The following is a 22,210-nucleotide window of genomic DNA, read 5'->3' on the forward strand; positions in this document are numbered from 1 at the left end:
TACAAGAGCACCGGAATGGTCAGTCCGACTCCGATGTGGTGCTGCCGTGCTGGCCCGTCCTGCCGGGAGGAGACGGTGTCGTGCTGCCATTGCAGATCATCTGTCCGTCCCTACAGGCCGCCTGCTCTGAAGGGCTGAGCCCGATTTTTTGGGGATGACACGCCAGGCTTATGTAGCGCGTTCTGAGCGCGTGGTGACGCTGCCTGGTCGCCCCACGAGTGGGCCTCCTTTTGAGCCATTGAATTGTTTTTATTTTTTTAAAAAAAAGGGCAAACAAAATTCACACTTTTCCAAATATTACCATTTTTTTTTACCTATTTTATCTTTTATTTCATTTTTTTTATTCTGCAATCCATCTCAAACTCATCTATAAATATCTCATTCGTAGAAAAAATTTACACCAAACTGTCTAAATTTTCAATCTCTCACTAATTTCTGGTGTAGTATGACTAACCACCAGCATCTGACTGGTACAGGTGGAACACGCAGCCGATATGTGAAATTAAGTCAGCATTGAGAACCAATTATCTTCAGACAATAGATATATGCACATATATACCTTGGTATATATATGTTACAGACGTGCTCCGTAACAAGTCCGGGAAGCTAACTTCTCGTTGGATAAAAGTCAAAACCGGCGCCCGGAGAAGGGTCGGCGGTGCTAAACAATGAAACGATAAAGTCCGGTGCCCTCGCAAGGGTCGGCGGTGAGACAAATAGAGTGGCGTATAGCACACTAAACAAAATGATATTGTATTTCAATAATTCATTGATTGAATTCAAATGATAACAAGATGACCTATTTATAAGTCTAGAATTCTAACCTAACTTATTGAGCAAGAAATAAAATATATGGAAGATACTATGAATCAAATGATAACTAACTAAAAGATATGGAAGATATGGTGAATCAAAATATACTAATTAATTGGGGAAACCTAAGATATGGAGATCGTAACAACTCCCCCACGGTTGAAATCCACCTTGTCCTCAAGGTGGGAACCACGAAGCAACGAAGAGAGTTGAAATCAGAAGCTTTGGCGAGATGTCTCCTCCGGGATCAAACGCAAAAGATAGTTGTTTTGTACCCCAATAACCAACTATCATATGCTCAATGTAAACATCTCTGAGATCGACGTCCTCTTCATTACATCAGTGAATGACATGTCTGACAAACCATTAACCATTTCTCTCCGAGCATCCTGTAGCTCAACAATATACAAATTCTGGAGTTTCTCTGTTTTCATTGAAGGATACATGAGGGAAAATGCATTTGCTCCTACTCTCTTCCCATATGTCATTGCAAGACCTCCATCAAACTCAAAGGTTGCAATTGTACTTGAATCAAGAACACCACCAACCTTATCAATTTTATTCACCTCTATAGCACTTACTTCTTCATCTACCAATTTCTTCTCGATGAGCAGCAAGTCAACTTGATTTAACACTTCAGAATCACCTTCAACTCCCAAGTATTTCTCTTTACAAGAAACAAGCTTCGTAGCCGAGTGGAGGCTCGGTCGATGCAGGCAGGAAGGCGGGCGTTGGAGCAGGGGCTGCTGCACAGTAGTGGGCAATTTGAGGCAGGCCTCGGCTTGACGGAGGTGAGTCGTAGCATGGCAGCAGGATGGTGATCGATGCTGATCCACGTGTAGCGGTGGGGGCGGTGCAGCAGCAGGGGCGGGTGGCGCTGCTGCGCGGCGGTGACTTGGTTGTGGTTGTTGGTCGAGCAGGTGCTGCAGCGGTGGCTTCTGGTCGAGCACGAGTTGCGTTTGTGATGGTGTATGGCTGTGGTTCGAGATGGTGGTAAGCGGATGGTTAGGCGTGGCTGAATCAACAGGAAGAAAGCCTCGGGGCCAGAAAGAGGAGCGCGTCGTGTGTTCTGACGCGTAGGTATCTGATGTTCCACACGGCGGCGGACCGTACAACAGGTCTGGAACCGACTGTGGTGGTGGTTCCGGCAGCGGAGGAGCGCGGATCTCTCCCACACGGCGAGCGCGGATCTCTCCCACAACAGGTCTGGAACCGACTGTGGTGGTGGTTCCCAGCAAGTCGGGCGACGCCTGGGCTGTCTGCAATCGAAGTCCACATGATGATGTTGTTGATAGGGATCAGTGTCGTAGTTGGAGGAGTAACGTCGATACGCTGCTTTTGATGCCTGCAATTTTGTCACACGTCGCTCGATTGCTTCCCAACGTGATTCTAATCTGGACATAGCGGCATCCAATTGATCGAACAGTTGTTCATAACGCCCCAATCCGGTGTAGCTGCGCGACATGATGACGTTGAATAGCGGCAGTGGAACTCGGCAGTGGGAGGTGATCGGGGCAGGTGCTGGGGCTGAATTTTTTTTTTTTTTGATATGGTGATTTAAATTGGGGGATATGGATGAACGAAGACGGAGGATGAGCACAGGATGAAAGCACCAGTTATTACAGACGTGCTCCGTAACAAGTCCGGGAAGCTAACTTCTCGTTGGATAAAAGTCAAAACCGGCGCCCGGAGAAGGGTCGGCGGTGCTAAACAATGAAACGATAAAGTCCGGCGCCCTCGCAAGGGTCGGCGGTGAGACAAATAGAGTGGCGTATAGCACACTAAACAAAATGATATTGTATTTCAATAATTCATTGATTGAATTCAAATGATAACAAGATGACCTATTTATAAGTCTAGAATTCTAACCTAACTTATTGAGCAAGAAATAAAATATATGGAAGATACTATGAATCAAATGATAACTAACTAAAAGATATGGAAGATATGGTGAATCAAAATATACTAATTAATTGGGGAAACCTAAGATATGGAGATCGTAACAATATACCGTATGCTTTGCCCAAGAATCAAGATTTTACACCTCCACTCCACTATACAACTAGCTAAGCAGCCTTCAAGAAAGTATTGTAAGGACTTGAAAGTGGCAAATGAAGGAAGTCAGAAGCCATCTTGACATTCAGCTATGCAAAGTGCAGTGCCATCAAACTAATTCCAATTCCTCACTAAATGTTTGTTATATCTACTAGTATTATAATCCATTTTAGATTGTACTTGCATATGCCTTCAATTCTTCAGATATAGGGTCGGACTCAAGTGTCTCCTTAACCTTAAGTTCTAATTGTCCACTACAAAAAATGCGCTATTTACCGACGGAATTACCGACATACACAAATCCGTCTGTGATTACCGCCGGAATACCGAGGGAACAGTTCCGTCGGTAATTTTCTCACTTTTTTTAGTGGCATTTTATTGTACACGGAATTGTTTTTCTCTATTTGTTAATGTAAAGCTATCACCGACCGAATTGATCTGTCGGTAATCTTAAGAATTAATTTAAATATTCCAATACACAATAAGAGAATTAAATAATCTTAAGAATTAAATTAAATTTCCAAAACACAACCGTTTGCTGAAGTCATTCATTCTTCTGCGCCGAGCTACACCAGTGCCGTCGCCGAGCTGCAGCCTACGCCGTCGCCGAGCTACAGCCTGCGCCGTCGACGAGCTACAGCCATCGCCGTCGCTGACCTACAGCCACCGCCGTCTCCTCCCCTCAAATCGGCGGCATTCTGTTTTCTCGACTCCACCCTTGTCCACAGCTCTAACCTCCAATTTTTGAAGAATTAAGGTGAGAATCCCCTTTTCACCTATCCATTACACCATTTTTTGAAGAATTAAGGTGACAGCGAATTCAAATATTGCAAGTGTAGGTTGGATTTGGGGGAATTGGTTGAGTTTTTCTTAAATTGGATTTGCTAGGGTTCATTTGAGCGCTCTCTTCCACCACTCTTTTACTTCACATTTTCACAGAGGTATTACTCTTCATTCTTCTCCTTTTACATGTTATGTTATAATAAGGGTTTTTTCTACTTAATATTATCAATATATGTAGGAAGTTTTTGTAATGTGTTAGCAGAATTAATTGTGAGTGGGTATATATGCCATCACTGGTCTTCTAATTGTGAGGTGATATGTAATGTGTTAGCAGAAAATTTGCTCTATTAGAAATTTGCTTTACGTTTAGCTGATCTGTTTTGAGGAAACTCGAGTCTCTTTGAGGGAACTCGAGTCTGTTTCGATACCATTGTTGCTGTTTAGATACCATTGCTGCTAGGATCAAGTGCTTCTTCTACCTTCATTTGTTTAGACTTATATGATTTATATCTCCATTTGCTTATTTTAGTCCGATGGTATATTGGAACAGAATGTAAAATTGTTTTGCATAGTCTGAGATTTCCTAATATATGGCAATGGACATAGATGCTTTCTTCTACTTGCACTTTTATGAATCCAAGAGCTATGCACGAATCACGATTCAATGGCCATTAAGGTTGCCTAGGATGGGATATCTGCAGTGAGACTGTTACATGTGATAGAGTTTTGGAATGTACTACTTAGACTAAAGTTTCTTTGTCCATGGCTGGTCTTGATGTTGGCCATTGTGTTATAGTTATAGGACCAAATATTTTGCCATCACATGAGTCAGTATTACCTTCTTATTGGATTTAGGCAGGAATATGTTAAGTGTATCAGCTGTGATCACTGCCTTGTACCAGTAATTCTAGTTGTGATTTTATTTTCTTTTCTATACAGAAATGTTAATTAAAACACATCAGATCTTCATGCTGTAAAATGCTGAGAAATTGATCTATAAAGTGTTCCTTGTCCTGTGTTGCATCATTGGATTAGTTAGTCATTCATCTTGTAACATCATTTTTTAAACAAGGAAATGTGAATCTTTGGGACTATCCCGTTATTTTTTCTTGATCCAATGCTTGCTTATGGTTAATGACAACTTATGTGAATCCAAGTTAATTTATCAATATAATGTTTCTATTTTTCAGTTTTGTTGTTACCTCTTCTATTTTTGCTTCTGAAATTGTTCATTCTGTTTGTTCTCTTCTTTCTCAATCATCTTTAATCTGCATCTATGTACTTGAAACCAACAAATATCCATGATTTTACAAACACCAAAATGACCATTACCATTTAAATATCCATTTAGCTTTACGATCTCCTCAGCTGTACTTGCCATGCTGGAGCATTCCACCTGAAACTGCACATACGCAAATATATTATATTAAAACTAACAGTTTTATTCTAATGCCTTTCACAGGGTTCTTTTCATTTTCCTTTCTTTTGGAACGAAGATGGACTACAATACAAATTTTATTAAATATTTTGCATGAACAGTTTCAGATTTAGTTAAATCTTTGCAAAACAATTTTATCAGTTTATGATATTCAAGTACTCTTGAAGCAATTCCAATATAGTTTCAGTTTATGTCATACGCATTGATATGTACTGATTCTTTTTTCCCTCTTGTTGATTCATGCAGATGTTAATGCTTTGGTCTAACTAATTTTTCACAGGTGATCTCTTTCATGGTGATGAGGTATTCTAAAAGGTTCTCACAAGCTTGTGGACAAAATCCTTTACAGCTATGGCACCTAAATCTTTTATTTTTATCAGTTTTATCTGTTAAGAGTACTGAAATGAAAAACCACAGGTCTTTAGGTCATATAAAGAGAGGAGAAAATGCAAGAACTACATACATACAATAATAAAACCCGGTGGTAATTTGCAGACATAATTATGACAACGATGAGTTATGTAGCTTTCATTAGTCATTTCGTTAATGTGAGGATAACAGCTAATTCATTCTGCTTTCTTTTCTGATCGATTTTTTTATAACAGCACCATGTTTGTGAATTTCATTCATCCTAGATGGAATTAAGTCAGTATACGTGCAACAAATCAATGTTATTTCACAAACTAAGTATAAATAGGGCATGTGTACTGATTAATCACCATTTTTTTGCAGTTGTCTCTTATTCAACGAGCGGAGCTAGGAGATTTATAGCTTGGAGTTGAAGAGAAGAATTTAGCTCCAAGGGTAAGCCGCTTTCCGTTTATTTTCTCTTATTCACGGTCATGCCTACACTCATTTGTTTAGGAGCATGCCTTAGTGTTAGAAATTGGTGGCTAGGCTTGGGGTGGAGCTTTCCTAGCTCCATCGACTTGTTGTTAAGGTGAAGCGAGTGGTATACTATGTGATATTGTTGTGTTATTGTATGATATGTGAAGATGCTTTTATATTTTGATGAATAAATAAGCTGAATTTTCAATTAGGAATTATAAAAATGAGTGGAAATCGCCAGTGGATGTATAGACGTATACTTCCACATGGTGAATTTAATCCAGAATTTTTGGAGGGACTTGACAATTTCATCAAGTTTGCAAGTGGTAAACCTGCATATATGGATGGAGACAAAATCAGATGTGCCTGTAAAAAATGTGATAACAAGTGCTTTAGAGACACAGATGAAGTAGAGTATCATATTTCCAGGTTTGGTTTCGTAAAGAATTACCACATATGGAGGTTTCACGGTGAAAGATCAATAGAACCATCTGAAAACATAGTCGAAAACACAGTCGAAAACACAGTCGAATCAGAATCAGAATCAGAATCAGCTGGAAACATCGGAATGGATTTTGAAATTGGAGCACCTAGCACTTACCACACAATGGTATTAGACGTTGGTGGTCCTCAATTTAACAATGAGGAGGCAGAAGAGCCACCAAATCCTAATGCCCAACAGCTTTATGATATGTTAGATGCAGCTGATAATGAGTTGTGGTCTGGTTGTAGGAGACATTCACAATTGTCATTTGTGGTTCGACTAATGAGTCTTAAGGCAGAGTATCACTGGCCGGAGAGATGCTATGATCGGCTTACTGAGTTGATAAAAGAGGGGTTGCCCGATGGGGACTTATTACCTAATAGCTATTATAAAACCAAAAAGCTATTGCGTGGCATGGGATTACCAGTTGAAAAGATTGATTGTTGTCCAAATAACTGTATGATCTTTTGGCGGAATGATAGTGAACTACATACATGTAGATATTGTGGGACTTCACGTTTTAAGGAACAATCTGAATCCCACAAGAACAGACAAGTGGCAGTGTCAAAGATGTATTACTTTCCTTTGACTCCTCGACTGCAAAGATTGTATGCATCTAAAGCCACAGCAGCAGAAATGCGTTGGCATGCTACATCAATAGATGATGAGGTGATGCGACATCCGGCCGACTCTCTAGCGTGGAAGCACGTAAACAATATTTTTCCAGATTTTGCATCAGAAAGTCGTAACGTGCGACTTGGTCTTTCAACTGATGGTTTTCAGCCGTTCGGACAATTAGGACAACAGTACTCCTCGTGGCCGGTTATTTTAACTCCCTACAATCTTCCTCCTTGGTTGTGTATGAAGGAGCAGTTCATGTTTCTCACAGTTTTAATTCCTGGTCCACGTAATCCTAAAGAGAAGTTGGATGTTTTCCTTCAACCATTGGTAGAAGAATTGAATCAATTGTGGGAAGTAGGCGTGTCCACCTATGATATTTCATTGAAGCAAAATTTTCAAATGCGAGCAATGTTGATGTGGACCATAAGTGATTTTCCAGCATATTCTATGTTGTCTGGATGGAGTACTGCTGGAAGATTGGCTTGTCCTCACTGCATGGGAAACACTGATGCATTTACGTTGGAGAAAAGTGGCAAACAATCATGGTTTGACAATCATCGAAAATTCTTGCCCCAGAATCATCCTTATCGAAAGAACAAAAGGGCGTTTCGAAAGAATAAGATGATTTTAGTGGACCCACCAGAATCAAAATCTGGAGAAGAACTCTTGAATGAGATAGAAAGATTGGGTCTAGTTAGAGTGATGGAGGACTCTAATGGGATGAATAGAATTTTGTCTAATCGTGCTAGTTCAGGTTGGAAGAAAAGAAGCATATTTTGGGATCTCCCCTACTGGAAAGACTTGTTGATTCGACATAATTTGGATGTAATGCATATTGAAAAGAATGTGTTTGATAATATCTTCAACACAGTGCTTAATGTCCAAGGGAAGACTAAAGATACAACTAAGTCGAGGGAAGAATTGAATCAATATTGTGCAAGACCTGAATTAAAGCGCGATGAAACAACAGGAATGTTTCCAAAAGCTTCATACACCCTTGACAATCGTGAGAAGAAGGTCTTATGTGAATGGGTGAAAAGTCTTAAGTTTCCGGATGGATATGTATCTAATTTGGGTAGATGTGTGGACTCGAGTAAACTCAAGTTGTATGGAATGAAAAGTCACGATTGCCATATATTCATGCAACGCATACTTCCTGTTGCATTTCGTGAGCTTCTTCCACAAAATGTTTGGAAAGCGATTACAGATTTGAGTATGTTTTTCAAGAACTTGACAACTCGAGCAGTTAGAATGGATGATATGTGCAGGCTTAGTGATCATATTCCGATAATCTTATGCAATCTTGAGCGTATCTTTCCACCTAGTTTTTTTGACTCAATGGAACATCTGCCAGTTCACTTAGCCGATGAAGCTCGCCTTGCTGGTCCTGTTCAATATCGATGGATGTATCCATTTGAAAGGTATCTTAAGAGGTTGAAAAACAATATAAAAAATAAAGCTCGAGTTGAAGGCTCCATAAGCAATGCTTATTTGCTAGAAGAAGTGTCTACATTTGGTTCATACTATTTTGAGGATCATGTGAGTACCAAGATAAGGAACGAGCCTCGTAACTGTGGTGGAGAAAGTTGTAGTGGCATTAACGAGGATCCAGATGCTCCTTCTATTTTCAAAGAAACAGGACGTCCACTTGGAAAAATGTCAGTAAGATATTTGGACAGTTCAGAATACAAGGCTGCACATACTTATGTTCTACTCAATTGTCCCGAAGTTTCAACCATTTATCTGAAGTAAGTAGTAAAATACCGAAAATGTTTTCCTTTCAATCCATATTTCTATACATATGCTTTATATCTTTTCTTTTTGAAAGGTTGTTTGAAGATGAAATGCTATCAGCAAATCCAAGACTATCAGATTCTGATCTAGGAGACATGGTTGACACACAATTTGCTGAATGGTTCAAAAGATTTGGAGGGAATCAGGGCCCCTCTGACATGAACAAATATATCCAAGATCTAGCAAAAGGGCCTTTAGTAAAGGTCAAAACATATCATGGGTATGTTATTAATGGATATAGGTTTCACACCATAACACGTGAGTCAAGTCAAGCCACGATGAATAGTGGATTGTGCATTAAAGGTGAGATATATGGCAATGAAGAGATGAACTTTTATGGAAGATTATTGGAGGTTTGTGTATTGGAGTATCCTGGTTTCCCACTTAAGAGCATCACATTATTTAAATGTGAATGGTTTGATCCATCACCTTCTGGGACATTAATTCATAAGGACTTCGGATTGGTTTCTATAAACCACACTCGCAGGTTATCCAAGTTTGAACCATTTGTGTTAGCGAATCAAGCTAATCAAGTGTATTATTGTTCGTATCCTAGCATGAATCAATCAAGAAAGGATTGGTGGGAAGTATGCAAGGTCAAAGCAAGATCTAAAGTTGAAGTTCCAAATCCGGTAACATCTTCAACAGTAACTGAACAACCACCGTTTCAAGAGGATGAATTGCATATGTCATTGTTGGATTGTAACCAAACGATAGGTGATAGCATTCCAGTACTTCATCCAAATGGTGGAATGGTCGACATCGATGATTATGATGGATACCCTTCAGATGATAGTATAATAATTTCTGATGATGACAATATTGCAAATGATGATGATGATATATGATAAGGTTAATTTTTTCTATGTTTATTGATTTATTTTGATGATGACGGATATTGTTAAAAATGATTTTTGCCATGATCTGCGCTAACATTCAATTACTTATTTTAGATATGGATCGTCGCGTTCGTCATGCTATAGGTAGTGGACAGACCAGCAACTCATCTCATACAAGACATACTCAAACGCAGTCAGCACAAACTTCTGGTGAAAGGGAAGAGGAGACCGTTGAAGCAACTTCTACTATGCTTGATAGTAGGATTCCACTTCAGAGGAATCCATATACTGGGTTTGTTATTAGTTTACTAATTATTACTTTCACATTATTTATCAATAGTTGATTAATATTTTGGTGTTATAGGAAAATAGCCGATCACAGTAAGATGTCAAGGGTGATTACATCTTCATTTCATCAGATTCAAAACAATACTGGGTTTAACTGGAAAAGGACACCTGTGGAAGTCAAGGAGCTGTATTATGAAGAATTTCGAGTAAGTATTATTTTTGTTACATAGAAAACTATTTTGATTTGCACTAACCTGAGGAAGTCAAGGAGATGTATTATGAATAATTTCGAGTAAGTATTTCATTTTTTGTACAGAAATCTTTTTCTTGGCCCCCCGAATGGGAGAATGATGTGAAGAAAGCATGGGGACAGCGAGCTGGTAGAAGATACTCGGATTATATTAGTGAAGTGAAGGATAGGTACAATAAAGGTCAACCTAGGCCAATTTATGTACCTCAAGAGATGTGGGCAGGATTGATACTTTACTGGCAAGATCCTAATACTGTCAAAAGGTCAATTATTGCAAGTAAGGCCAGACGATCTGAACCAGATGGACCTGGTACGGGCATGAGGACACATTTAGGAGGGTCAACGTCAGTCACAGAGAAATCTCTACGAATGGTAAGTGTTTTTTTATACGCTACATATATTTATATTTTAACTTATATTTATATTTTAATAAATAGGCAGCCGAGAGAGGTGTATCATTGAAGGATGTTGCATATGCCGGATTCAAATCACTCCACACCTATAAAGATGGGACATACACTTGCAAAAAGGCTGCAGATGTCGATGTAAGTTATAGTATATATTAATGTAGATGTTCTTTATAATACATGACAAGCTGGCTATATCTTTGGATTATCTTTACAATAAATGACAAGATGTGAAAACACAAGAAAAAAACAGCATGGATCTATGATAGAATTTGGACCTCCCTCTCGATTAATAAAAGGATTTGTTGAGATATTTAGGGTTGGAAGAAGACTAATTAAGTCTAGTTTTGTATTGGATTTTTGCTTTGGGCTGCTGGCTACCTACATGAAGCATGGTGATAGGGTTTAGCTGCAAATTTGAGCTGAATGTATTCTGATTTCCATATGTCATACTGGAATTAGGTGGCTAGCACATAAATTTTTTGAATTTCTTTTATTTGGTGATTCCTTATACTGGCAACATGCAAGATTGCTTAGTATATTGGGAAATATATTAAATTTGGTAATGAAAGAAAGGAAAAGTTATTAATGATATGATATTGTTATTAAAACTGCAGCAGTGGATATTTACTATTATCTGAAGTTGATTTCACAACATGGATATGAGATTACAAAGTTTGGACTCTAAATGCTATCACAACACAAAAACTATCAAATCAGGGGTATAGGAGAGGTCAGGGGGTGGGGGGTCTGGTTTAGGGGGTAGGAGAGGTCAGGGGCATGGGAATGAAGAAGTTTTCATGAACAATTTGTTATATTGGTTATTTGTTATCAATTATTCAAGTAATATGTTTTTTGAGGTGTAGTTCAATGTTTTAAGTTATGTGTATAATTTTTTATTATCTAGGCGAAGGTGCAAGCGATTGCAGCAACAAAGGGCGAAAATCCAAATTTGAGTGACATCTTCATCAATGATGTTTGTGGAGGAAAGCTCGACAAGAAGAAGAGGATGTTCGGGATAGGAAACTTGGCATCTAACCTTGTGTTCTACACCTCGACAGAGTCCGCAAGAGCACAAACCTTGCGAGATGAATTGCGTGATGAATTAAGGGCTGAATTAAGGGCTGAATTAAGAGGAGAAATAAGGGAGGAAATTAGGGAGGAAATAAGGGGGGAATTTCGACAAGATTTAGATGCGCAAAGTGTCAAAATTTCAGCAATGGAGGAGAAGATGAACCGGATCTTGATGTCTCAACAATCCAATTTCTCACGACTCATTGATGATGATGCTTCACAGACCTGATACATATTGATGGAGGAGAAGATGAATCGGATCATGATAGTCCCAACAATTCCAAATTTGATATAAACTTCCTATTTTGTGTTTTTTTATTCGTACTTTGGTTATGTTTAACTAATATACCTTTTATCTATCATATCTTCATTATTGGATTATTTTGGCTATTATAGGTGATTTGACTGTATAAATGAAAATAGGTGTCTCACACTCTCACTGTAAATTATAGAATCAATTTGTAAAAAATACTTATTAATTACCGACGGAAATGATTTAATTACCGACGGAAATAGTGGAATCTAGTTACCGACGGAATTGGTATAATTACCGACGGAAATTAGTGTGAACAAGAAATCGGCATTTACCGACGGTTTCGCATTACCGGCGACAGAAATCGGTCGGAGAATCCGTCGAAAATATTACCGACGGATTTTATCTTTCGGTAACTATTACCGACGAGCAATTTACGTACGGGAAATTTTGGTCGGAATTTCCGTCGGTAAGCACATTACCGACGGAATTTGGGGAATTACCGACGGAATATTCCGTCGGTAAACAGCGCATTTTTTGTAGTGGTCATAGAACTTTGATACTATTTGCATTAAATCATTTCTTCTGTCAAATTACCACAATAGTAATTCAGGGTAAAAAATTCTAAGAACATACATGACATATACATATATCACATAATTAAATACATGATCTATTGATCTAGAATCTTATTCTATCATCACCAAGTTTGTCCAGCCATAGACATCCATGCACAGTAAGCACACACAATCTTCTGAGACATATAGATATACACCGCAAACGATAGGCTCATCAGAGTTAGATCCTTCCAATCCCCCTTCATTTTGGGACTTAGATTATCTTGCAGCCCCTTTCCAATTTGCTCAACACCAAACAAAAGTTTCTGCAACTTCATGCCGTTGTCTTCCTTAGCTCCCTTGTCCGTTTTCTCGTCGTCTGACTTGCGACTCTGGCACGAGACGGCGGTGATCATTTTTGTGGTGGTGTTGACTAGAAGTGGCTTGTGTTTGTGGTGGCATAAATGGCCGAGTGAGAGAGCAGCCATGGATGAAGCTTAATTAGCCAAGGCAGTTTATGACCTTAATTATATTCTTGCAATAGGAGATTTATTTGGTGGTTTTGAGAAATGTGAGCAGATATATTGTGCTTTGCCCTTTTACTTTCTTGAGAAAATATCTGAGTGTGGATAAGATGAAGGTGTGTATGGGCCTCCTTGATTTGAAAGAGAGCAAAAGGATGAAATCATGAAAACAAGCCTTTTCTTGTAATGAATTTTAGATACTAGTAAACGATTACGATGTTATGTCAAATATATTAAAAAATCTATTTATATTACTAGATTTTTCCTTGCACGGAAAATATTACTATATGCGTATTGAATTTCAAATTGTGATATTTTTTATTTTTTCTTAAAAAATGGTTCCTTATTTTTCTTATCAAGTCTCAAATACCCAACTAAGTTACTACGTCACAAGGGAATTCACTAATTAAATCATTAGTACGTCGGTTATTGATTTTTTTTTATGTAAGATAGTGTAGAATAATTAAAGTTGCAGTTCACAGTCGTCAGTCCAAACTATCCAATGTAATATTATGATCGAAATTCGTTGATTCTTTGACAAATTAATCAATGATATAAGTGGAATAATTGTTATAAAGCGATTTTAGTTTTCTCAGCCTGTGTGTGTTAGTTTCATTTGCCACCATCATTATTCATTACCAATGTTTGTTAGTTGTTACTCCAAGAGGCTCTCCCACATTATCAATCATTTCTCATATAAGTAAAAATATGTAGAAAAATATATACTATATGTTAGATTTTACACAAAAGCCAAATAAAACGAATCAAGTTTTAAAAGTATAATTACTACACTTCAATTATGATTTTTTTCATAATACTATGTTTAACTCTATGAAGTAGGGAAACTTTCATAGAGAACTACGAATTTTACCTATTAACAGATTTCTATAAAAAAAAGTTTGATTTATTATATCTGTTCAAATATTGAAGGTCATGAAAAATTAGAATTGAATTGAGAATGTTTAAAGATCGTGTCAAGTTGCAAATTCATCCAAAGATTGAAGGGGTTGTTTGAAAAATCTCAGACCCGAAATCACTTGGGATGATATTTAGAATTTAATTACATGCAATCATATATTACAATATGATCAAAGAGTTTAAATTTTACAATATGATTTCATATCACATATAGTTGGATACTTGTGATCCCCCAATGATCAAAGGACTTGTTCATTCTCCATGAGTCGGTTTCTCTTCTTCATATTCAAATTATGATCTTCTAAATTATTCTCCATATCTTACTTTGACTATTTTATGAGCAAGAATTTTAGAAAAAACAAAAGAGATTAAATTTGTTAACCTTCCGAAATTTGAGACTACATTCGCCAACCTTTCAAATTTTGATATTGAGACATGCGAATTTTTCAGAATAAGGAATTTTAAATTCTCTCTTTTCTCTTTTCTCTTTTCTCTTATTTTTTCATATTATTATGTCTCTCACAGCATTTTTGAATTGATCATACAAACCCATAATATTTTCATCCAACTATTTTTTGAAAAAAAAAAGAAAATTTCATATATATTAATATGTTTCTTTTGATACAATAGTCAAAATATTTTTAGGAATAAAATTTACACCCACAAAATTTTGACACCTAGATAACAAGTGAGCAACACGATTACAATCTCTAGGGATGAAATTAAATTCGATGACATGAGCTCTTTTCGCAACTGCCAAGATATCATCCTTTATCACCTCACTATAAGGATCCAGTTCAACATCCCCATGTAGTCCTCTCCCCATGTAGTCTTCTGATCAGGTTTTGGTTATCACTTTGCACATATAGATTGGATATATTTTGTAAAATGACCATATTCAAACCATAACAAACAACAATACCTTCCATCAACGTTGTCGAACCAGCTGCTTTAACTTCAGTCTTGCATGCGAAGATAATCATCCCCTTTTCATCTCTAAATACCACACCCAGACCAACTTGACCATTATGGAGAATATTTATATCACTATTCATAACAAAAGTGCCCGTTGGAGGAGGCTTCCATCTCTGCAACCTGTGATGTTCAGCTCTATTTTTCGTATCCCGTTCAAAAGTATCTCACATTTCCATCCAACTTTTGTGGGCCCTCAATAGAATTTCTTTCCAATGAAAAGATTTGTTCTCAAAGTAAAATTCATTTCTCCTCTTCCAAATATTCCATGCAATACAAGCAAAAAATGTAAAAGCTTTTTGAGGTAATTTCTCCAAGAGTGACCAAACCACTTGTTCAAATGAAAAATTATTAAGGAATTGAGATTCAAAACGAAGAGGACCATACCTCCAAATATTTGCCACTTCAGTGCATTGTAACAAAAGATGGTCACTTGATTCATAGCTTAAGCCACATATCTCACATACAGACCCTGCATCAATGCCTCAACGAGAAAGGTTATCCTCAATGGGCAAGTTGTTTACGCAGGCCCTCCATAAAAAGTGTCGAATTCTAGGTGTGACTTTTGAATGCCATAACCTTTTCCAACCTTTTTTCGTTTGACTTGAGGAAGCTCTATATTCATGACTTTTGTCAAAAAGTGTGCCTGCCAAATGATAGGCTGTCCTAATCGAATGACGAATATAATCCTTTCTTATCATATCCCCATATTCGCTTATCATCCAACGATCAAGTGCTAAGTGGCATAGCACAAATGCGATCTGCTTCCTCCTTACAAAAGAGCCGGTACACTACATTCTCTTTCCAAATCATATTTTGTTGGTCAATTAAGTCAGAGACCAACGAGTATTGCCCAACTATAAAAAACCATCATCTATTGACAAGTCAAAAACAATGTGTAATTATTATTGTATGCTCAATGAAGTATTATGAGTATTGTACAATTGTTAGGAAATATTCCCTCTGTCCCACGCTACTTGACACACTTCTTTTTCGCAGTCATTTTGAAAAAATGATAGTACTAATAAATAGTTAGAGTTGAGAAAAAAGTAAAGTAAAAGAAAAAAAATATATAAAGGAAAGTCATTTTTACGTTATTCTCTCTCTTACTTTACTTTTTCTCCACCTTAACTATTTTTTACTTCTTCGTCCCTCAAGAATATGCACTATTTCTTTTTAGTCCGTTCCACAAGAATATGCACTTTTTTAATTTTGGAACTCATTTCTCTCTAATGAGGTGGGACTCATTCTCCATTAACAATACTCTATTTACTTTTTCTCTCTACCTCTCTCTTACTTTACCAATTTTTGCATTAAAACCCATGTCGAACCCAAAGTGCATGTTCTTTGGGGACGGAGGTATCATTTTTCCAAAATAATTGTGAAAAAGAAAAGTGTCAAGTAGTGTGGGACAGAGGGAGTAATAATTTCCGATATTTCGTCCTTCAATAATCAACAAGAAGGAGTTCTATCAATGTGATCCATTCAATATTCACTCTAGTGTCATTTGTCATCCCAAGATATGAGACTAGGTATGGCACTGTAACGCGGCCAGGTAGTTCTTTCCTATTTAGGTTGTGAATTATTATTTTGCAAAAAAGAAACAAGTGAGAGAATCTCTAGTGTCATATAGTTCTTTCCTAAAAATAGGTTGTGAATTTATTATGCAAAAAAACGTGAGAATCTTTGGCGATGAAACGATCACTATTCCCCCTACAATGCATAATTCACACCTACTATCCTCTGCAAATTTCCAAGCAGTTGTCGTGTAGTTCGTTATCCACTCAACACTTTATGTTGAACGTCTATATGTCCGAAATGTGAATACTAATGTAACAGCGCAAGAAAATTAAAATACAAGTCCATCATTCACTATGTCTATATATGTAACAGCGCAAGAAAATTAAAATACAAGTCCATCATTCACTATGTCTATATATGTGTAATTCTATCAAGGGGAGCATTAAGCTCCTTTTACCCCTTTAGATACTATTTCCTTCTTAATATCAACCATTAGATGGATGGAATGGACGGACTAGATTAAAAGAATAGATCTGATCCCGTGTTGCATTATTAGTTCATTTTTGTGCATTATAAGGGTAAAGCTGGAAAACAACAATGGATCCCACGCGTTACAAAATGGAAGGCGCGATATCAGCGGGATATTCATTGAAACAGATTGACCTTCCATCCAATCAGCCTCTCTCTCTCACAATACCTCTCTCTTCTCTCAACCCACGATCAAAACCCTTTCTCTCCCATTTCCATTCATTTGTGAACCCTAGCCGCCGCTAAAATCAGAGAATCTCCACTAGAATAGTCGAGTGCTACCGGCGTAACACCCTTGGGCGACGAAGCAACGTTGTAATCTGGGGGAGATTTTGAATCGACAACAAGGTAGGGTTCTAAAAGCTTCGATTTTTTGGTACTATACCAGTATCAGTGTCGTTTGTAGTCGGAAAAACGTCATATAGTCGTCGATTCAGAGTTTTCAACTAAAAACAGTGACAATTTTGTCACACATTTGGTCGACATTTTTGAAAATCGCTACTGCTTGTTCATGTATTTTTGTTTTTTGTTCGTTATTCAACCTTTTAGTAAATTCGAGTTCTAGATTTGGGCTACGATCGATTTTATTTATCCCATACACTCTTACCATTTCTTGGTGGTGTAGTTTTTCCTGTACAGGGTTTGCAGGGTTAACAATATCAAGTTTTCTGAAGTTGTGGAAATCCGATATATATTTTTGTATTAGGTGATAATATCATTATCTTAAACCATATAATGGATGAAAAGTAACATATAATGCACGGTTTGAAATTTATAATGTATTATATGAATAACATAATGTATAATAAATTAGCTACTTTTTAACTTCTCTAATGGCTATAAATGAACTAATAATGTATGAAGTGTGAATAATAATGTATAAAATGTAATGAATGTGACTACTAATGTATGGAACATTAAAGTGATTGAATGCGCTAAATTACATACGATGAATATTGCACTTTACACTACTAATTGCGTACAAAAAGTTATTTGCTGCGTTACAAATAATGTACAACTTTAATAATATTAATGTACAACGACATAGTAATAATGTACTATATGTGAAGAATAATGTAACTGATCGATCAGGTAGAGATGTGATATTGCGTAAAAAATAAAGTTCTTGTAGCTAATAATGCACTAATAACATAATAATAATAATGCATTTTTATTAATGCATATAATGTGCCAAAATGTACGACTAATGAGAATAAGTTAATGGATAACAAACGAAGACTAATCCGAAGAACAATAAAAATAAGATGGGAAGGAGCTTCGTGATATTCAAAAAATCATCAACATTTCCTTTTGCCCTTGCGCAGTGCATTCTCCTTCTCCATCTCTTTAAGCATTGGACAATTTCTAGATTCGTGACAGCCCCATCTCATCGCAAGCCTTACACCGTCTCAAAGGCCCAGCGGCCTCCTTTATAGCCTTTTCTCTCTTGAAAATCATAACAAAAACATATCAGGAAAAGTATACATTACATAACATACATCGTACATTACTGATTAGCTAAACTACATTATACTAAGTATGTGTACATTATATTTCTGGGTTAAAACTAAACTCTAGGAGAGATTACAGCTAAATCCTATAGGAATGGCTGAAACTCGTGGACTTTGACGACGGTTGTGTTACTTACTCCATGCTACACTCTAGCCCCAACGATTTCTAAACCCTTAGGGAAAGGATTTAAGTTGCGCTAAAACATCAAACACAGTCAATCTTTATGTATAAAATAACAAAAAAAAAAATGCTCTGAAACATATACATTATACATTACAGTACATACATCGTCCATTACTGTTTACATAAATTACATTACACATAGATATTTGTACATTATGTTAGTCAGTTAACACTACTCCCTAGCAGATATGATATCTAAACCTTAGATTAATGACTTAAACTCGTGGATTACAGCCAACGATGTGTTACTTAATTCATACTACACCCTAACCCCAAGGATTGCTAAATCCTAAGGGATAAATTAAACTAGCACCATACAATCAAACACTGCCAATCTTAAACTACTCATGAAATTGTATAACTCAACCAAACAAAAGAGTCAGATCAAGGATTACTGCTGCAATCAGTTTTTAAGATTACAAAGCAGTTTAATACTCAAAACAGGAACAAATTACATTACCTTCTTCCATTATTGCATAATAAGAACAAAATTCACGACAGGTCCAACAATAAACTATGACTTCTCGAAAAAAAATTACCTTCGTCCATGTTTGAACATAAGCTTCGTCCATTGTTGAAGAACCACCTTCTTCCATTGTATTAACGATAATCTTCCCGGAACACTCCCAAAAATAACGCACAAACGCACAAATGCACAAACTGCATACGATAATTACAACCAAGGCAAGTTTCGCACAAACGCACGATTTTATAAAACCGGATTTTTAACGAAGAACTAACGTTGAAAGATGAAAGAGAAGAAAGATTAAAGAACGATGAAAGAGATGAAAAAATTCTGGGAGAAGAAGAGAAAAACCGATGCAATATTTTGTGAGGAGAAAATCATGGACTTTCCATAACCACCAATATTGTCATTCCCTTAAAAGCCCTTTTCATTTTTTTAATTAATAAAAAATGCATGATCAGGCCTTAATTTCGGCCATTAGATGATAAAAATGAATGGTTGAGATTAAAAAGGAAAAAACATAAAATATAGGAAAAGTATATGAATACACCTCATTCTATCAATCCACATAAAATGATTGTATACTAATAAACCACCGACAAGTAATCTAAGATCGAATATTCTACTTTAAAATATTACTGCCTTTGCTAGTTACTCTCTCTGTTTCATTGAAAATAATTCATTTTTCTTTTTGGTTAATCGCAATCAAAATGATATATTACAAAAAAAATGAAATATATTTATCTCTACTTTATTACTCTTTTCTTACGTTACTTTCTCTACTTAACATATAAAATAAAATTACATAAAATCTATATCGCTTAAGAAATAGATCATCTTCCTTGAAATAGAGGGAAGACATATTAACATTTTACATACTAAGACTTTTCAACAAAAGCTAGGATAAGATAGGAAGATCGCGAGAAACCAATCATAAAAATACACGAAGATAAAAGTAATTTAAGGGGTGGACCATACTCCCACCTTCCAAAGTTATGTCATTGAGACCCAAGTATTCCTTCCGTTATTTTAGATGCGTGTTTTGTGTATTAATTGGAGAGCGAAAATAGCATAATGTAAGAGAATTTTTTTCCTATAAAGAAAATGTTATATTTTTTGTGTGATGAATTAAAAAGAAAAGTGAAACATTTTCCTTGCATTTTATTTTACTTTATTTTCTCTTTATTTTAACTATTTATTACTTCATCCGTCTCATAATAGAGTGAGTGCAAAATTACAAAATTAAATTGGAATTGTGAAAGAGAGAGTGGTGCCTGCAAAATGGAGAATGAATGGACAAATTTGCCCTTCACCTCTTTGGGTGTTTAAGTCCAAAAACATTGCCAAAAAGTGCAAAAAACCTTCAAATGTGCATAACTACAAATCTGGGTACCGCTGGTAATATCATTTATGTGCGAAAGTGAAAGATCAGTATCATTTATATAGTTCATTCTTTTTTTTAAAACGTGTGCGAAAAAATGACTCTAAGTAGGAGAGTATTTTTTTCGTTCTAAACTAAAATGCAAATCTATGTTTTAAGTTTGAGAGGGTTAATAATTTAGTAAGTTTTTCTTTTTCGGCAGCAACCAATTAATCAATAAGTTTCAATTCTTTCTTATTTATTCTTTTCTTTTCGAATTCAATATCGCAAAACTCATTTTTGTAGTAATTTATTGTGTTGGAGATTTTTCCTGCGTAAGTCAATGACATGATGAAAAAAATTGGAGTACTACATTAAAGTGGTTGTTCATCTTCTTCGTGTAACCAAATGTTGAATCAATAAAAAAAAAATAGTAAATGAATAAAAAAAAATAGTAAAGTCAAAATTGGTCATGAACATATACTATTTTACCTTTTTGTCCTAAATTTTATCTTTTGGATTTTTTGATCCTGCACATATGAGAATTTGATCATTTTGGTCATCTGTCAATAGTTCCGTTAAAAACTTAACGGTCAACCAATTTAATCCGATTTTAACCAAATTTAACCGAGAATTATAATTTTAAGTCACTAATTATTCCCTATAAAAATTATTTATTTAAATATTATTTTTAAATTAGAATTAAATAAATAATTTAAAAAAACAAAATGGAATACAATTGGCCTCTTTCTCTCTCAATCACTGAATTCTCTCAACGCACCAACACTAAAACGTCTCTCTCTCTCTCAACGATTCACTCACTAATCGGCGAATCGGCGACGGCGAAACCTAGTCCTAGAGCTAACCTTATTCTCGACTAACCCTATCCTAATCAAAGCAACGACCAAACCTTAGATGGAGAAGGAGAACGATAAGGATAAAGAGAAGGAGAAGGAGAAGAGCCGGTATGTATTTGACTCTAACTTCCGTTGCTACAGCAACCCTCACGACTGTCAGTGGAAGTTCGAGAAGAGGAAGAAGGATCTACACAGGCATGGAGCTCCTCCGGATGAAGACAAGTCCAGCCCTTCGACTCGAAATCTGCCTCCTCCGACTGGAAATCGACAGCTACCACCACTTCCCTCTCAAAATCGACCCCTTTGCTGAAAGTCGAAGAGGAAGACTCATACCGCATAACTAGAGTTTGAGAGGAAGAGGTTTGAGAGGAAGCAAGCGGAAGGAAGAAGAGATTAGAGGAGGAAGAAGAACGAAGATGAAACGCAAGTGAAATCGCGATGGATGTTGAACCCTAGAATATTTATAAAAAAAATTTAATTCTAATTTTAAAAGAATATTTAAATAAATAATTAGGTAATTAATTAGGGTGGAAAAATCATAATTCTTGGTTAAATTTAGTCAAAATCGGATTAAATCCTTTGACCGTTAAGTTTTTAACGGAACTATTGACAGAGGACCAAAATGATCAAATTTTCATATGTGCAGGACCAAAAAATCCAAAAGATAAAGTTTAGGACCAAAAAGGTAAAATGATCATATGTTCAGGACCAATTTTGACCTTTACTCTAAAATTTTTTTTGTCTAGTACTAACATTTTATGCATTTTTTATAATTTTGATTGTTATTTTTATATGATATTTTTCAAATAATATACTCCCTCCGTCCAAAGAATATGCACTTTCGGTTAGGCATGAATTTTAATGAAAATTGGTAAAGTAAGAGAG

The 22,210-nt window shown here is 36.3% G+C and overlaps 2 protein-coding genes and 1 long non-coding RNA gene across 13 annotated transcripts; 1 reads left to right on the plus strand and 2 right to left on the minus strand.

Moving 5' to 3' along the window:
• The first annotated feature begins 3,119 nt into the window (after window positions 1–3,119).
• On the plus strand, window positions 3,120–12,055 carry LOC125192423 (uncharacterized). 11 transcript variants are annotated; one of them, XM_089056186.1, is made up of 10 exons: window positions 3,120–3,214; window positions 3,444–3,625; window positions 3,708–3,809; window positions 5,336–5,404; window positions 5,822–5,893; window positions 9,770–9,947; window positions 10,020–10,149; window positions 10,260–10,565; window positions 10,631–10,738; window positions 11,508–12,055. In XM_089056186.1, the coding sequence occupies exons 6-10, from the start codon at window positions 9,772–9,774 to the stop codon at window positions 11,901–11,903; spliced, it is 1,116 nt and encodes a 371-aa protein (XP_088912312.1). In that variant the 5' UTR covers window positions 3,120–3,214; window positions 3,444–3,625; window positions 3,708–3,809; window positions 5,336–5,404; window positions 5,822–5,893; window positions 9,770–9,771; the 3' UTR covers window positions 11,904–12,055. The 11 variants fall into 11 exon arrangements, with proteins under 11 accessions (XP_088912312.1, XP_088912311.1, XP_088912314.1 ...); XM_089056185.1 differs by having other exon boundaries at window positions 5,336–5,392; XM_089056188.1 differs by having other exon boundaries at window positions 5,370–5,404.
• Window positions 12,056–12,627: 572 nt separating this feature from the next.
• On the minus strand, window positions 12,628–12,972 carry LOC125194833 (RNA/RNP complex-1-interacting phosphatase). The gene has a single exon (XM_048093050.1). The coding sequence runs from the start codon at window positions 12,970–12,972 to the stop codon at window positions 12,628–12,630; it is 345 nt and encodes a 114-aa protein (XP_047949007.1).
• A 5,127-nt stretch (window positions 12,973–18,099) lies between these two features.
• Window positions 18,100–19,565, minus strand: LOC125192067 (uncharacterized). The gene is made up of 2 exons (XR_007171297.2): window positions 19,182–19,565; window positions 18,100–18,393 (listed from the first exon to the last, which is right to left on the minus strand). It is a non-coding gene; the product is annotated as an uncharacterized LOC125192067 (long non-coding RNA).
• Between the last annotated feature and the right edge of the window lie 2,645 nt (window positions 19,566–22,210).

The sequence above is a fragment of the Salvia hispanica genome, chromosome 4, assembly GCF_029641045.1.
Source record: "Salvia hispanica isolate PSC_SH4W2 chromosome 4, Shi_PSC_v1, whole genome shotgun sequence".
In the NCBI taxonomy this organism is placed as follows: Eukaryota; Viridiplantae; Streptophyta; class Magnoliopsida; order Lamiales; family Lamiaceae; genus Salvia; species Salvia hispanica.

What these genes read in the sequence shown, in the direction of transcription:
- LOC125192423 (XM_089056180.1), top strand. Translation starts at nt 6,141, where the DNA reads ATGAGTGGAAATCGCCAGTGGATGTATAGACGTATACTTCCACATGGT. An exon ending in GTTTCAACCATTTATCTGAA is followed by an intron (nt 8,771 to 8,850) that starts GTAAGTAGTAAA and finishes TCTTTTTGAAAG; the next exon opens with GTTGTTTGAAGATGAAATGC.
- LOC125194833 (XM_048093050.1), bottom strand. Translation starts at nt 12,972, where the DNA reads ATGGCTGCTCTCTCACTCGGCCATTTATGCCACCACAAACACAAGCCA.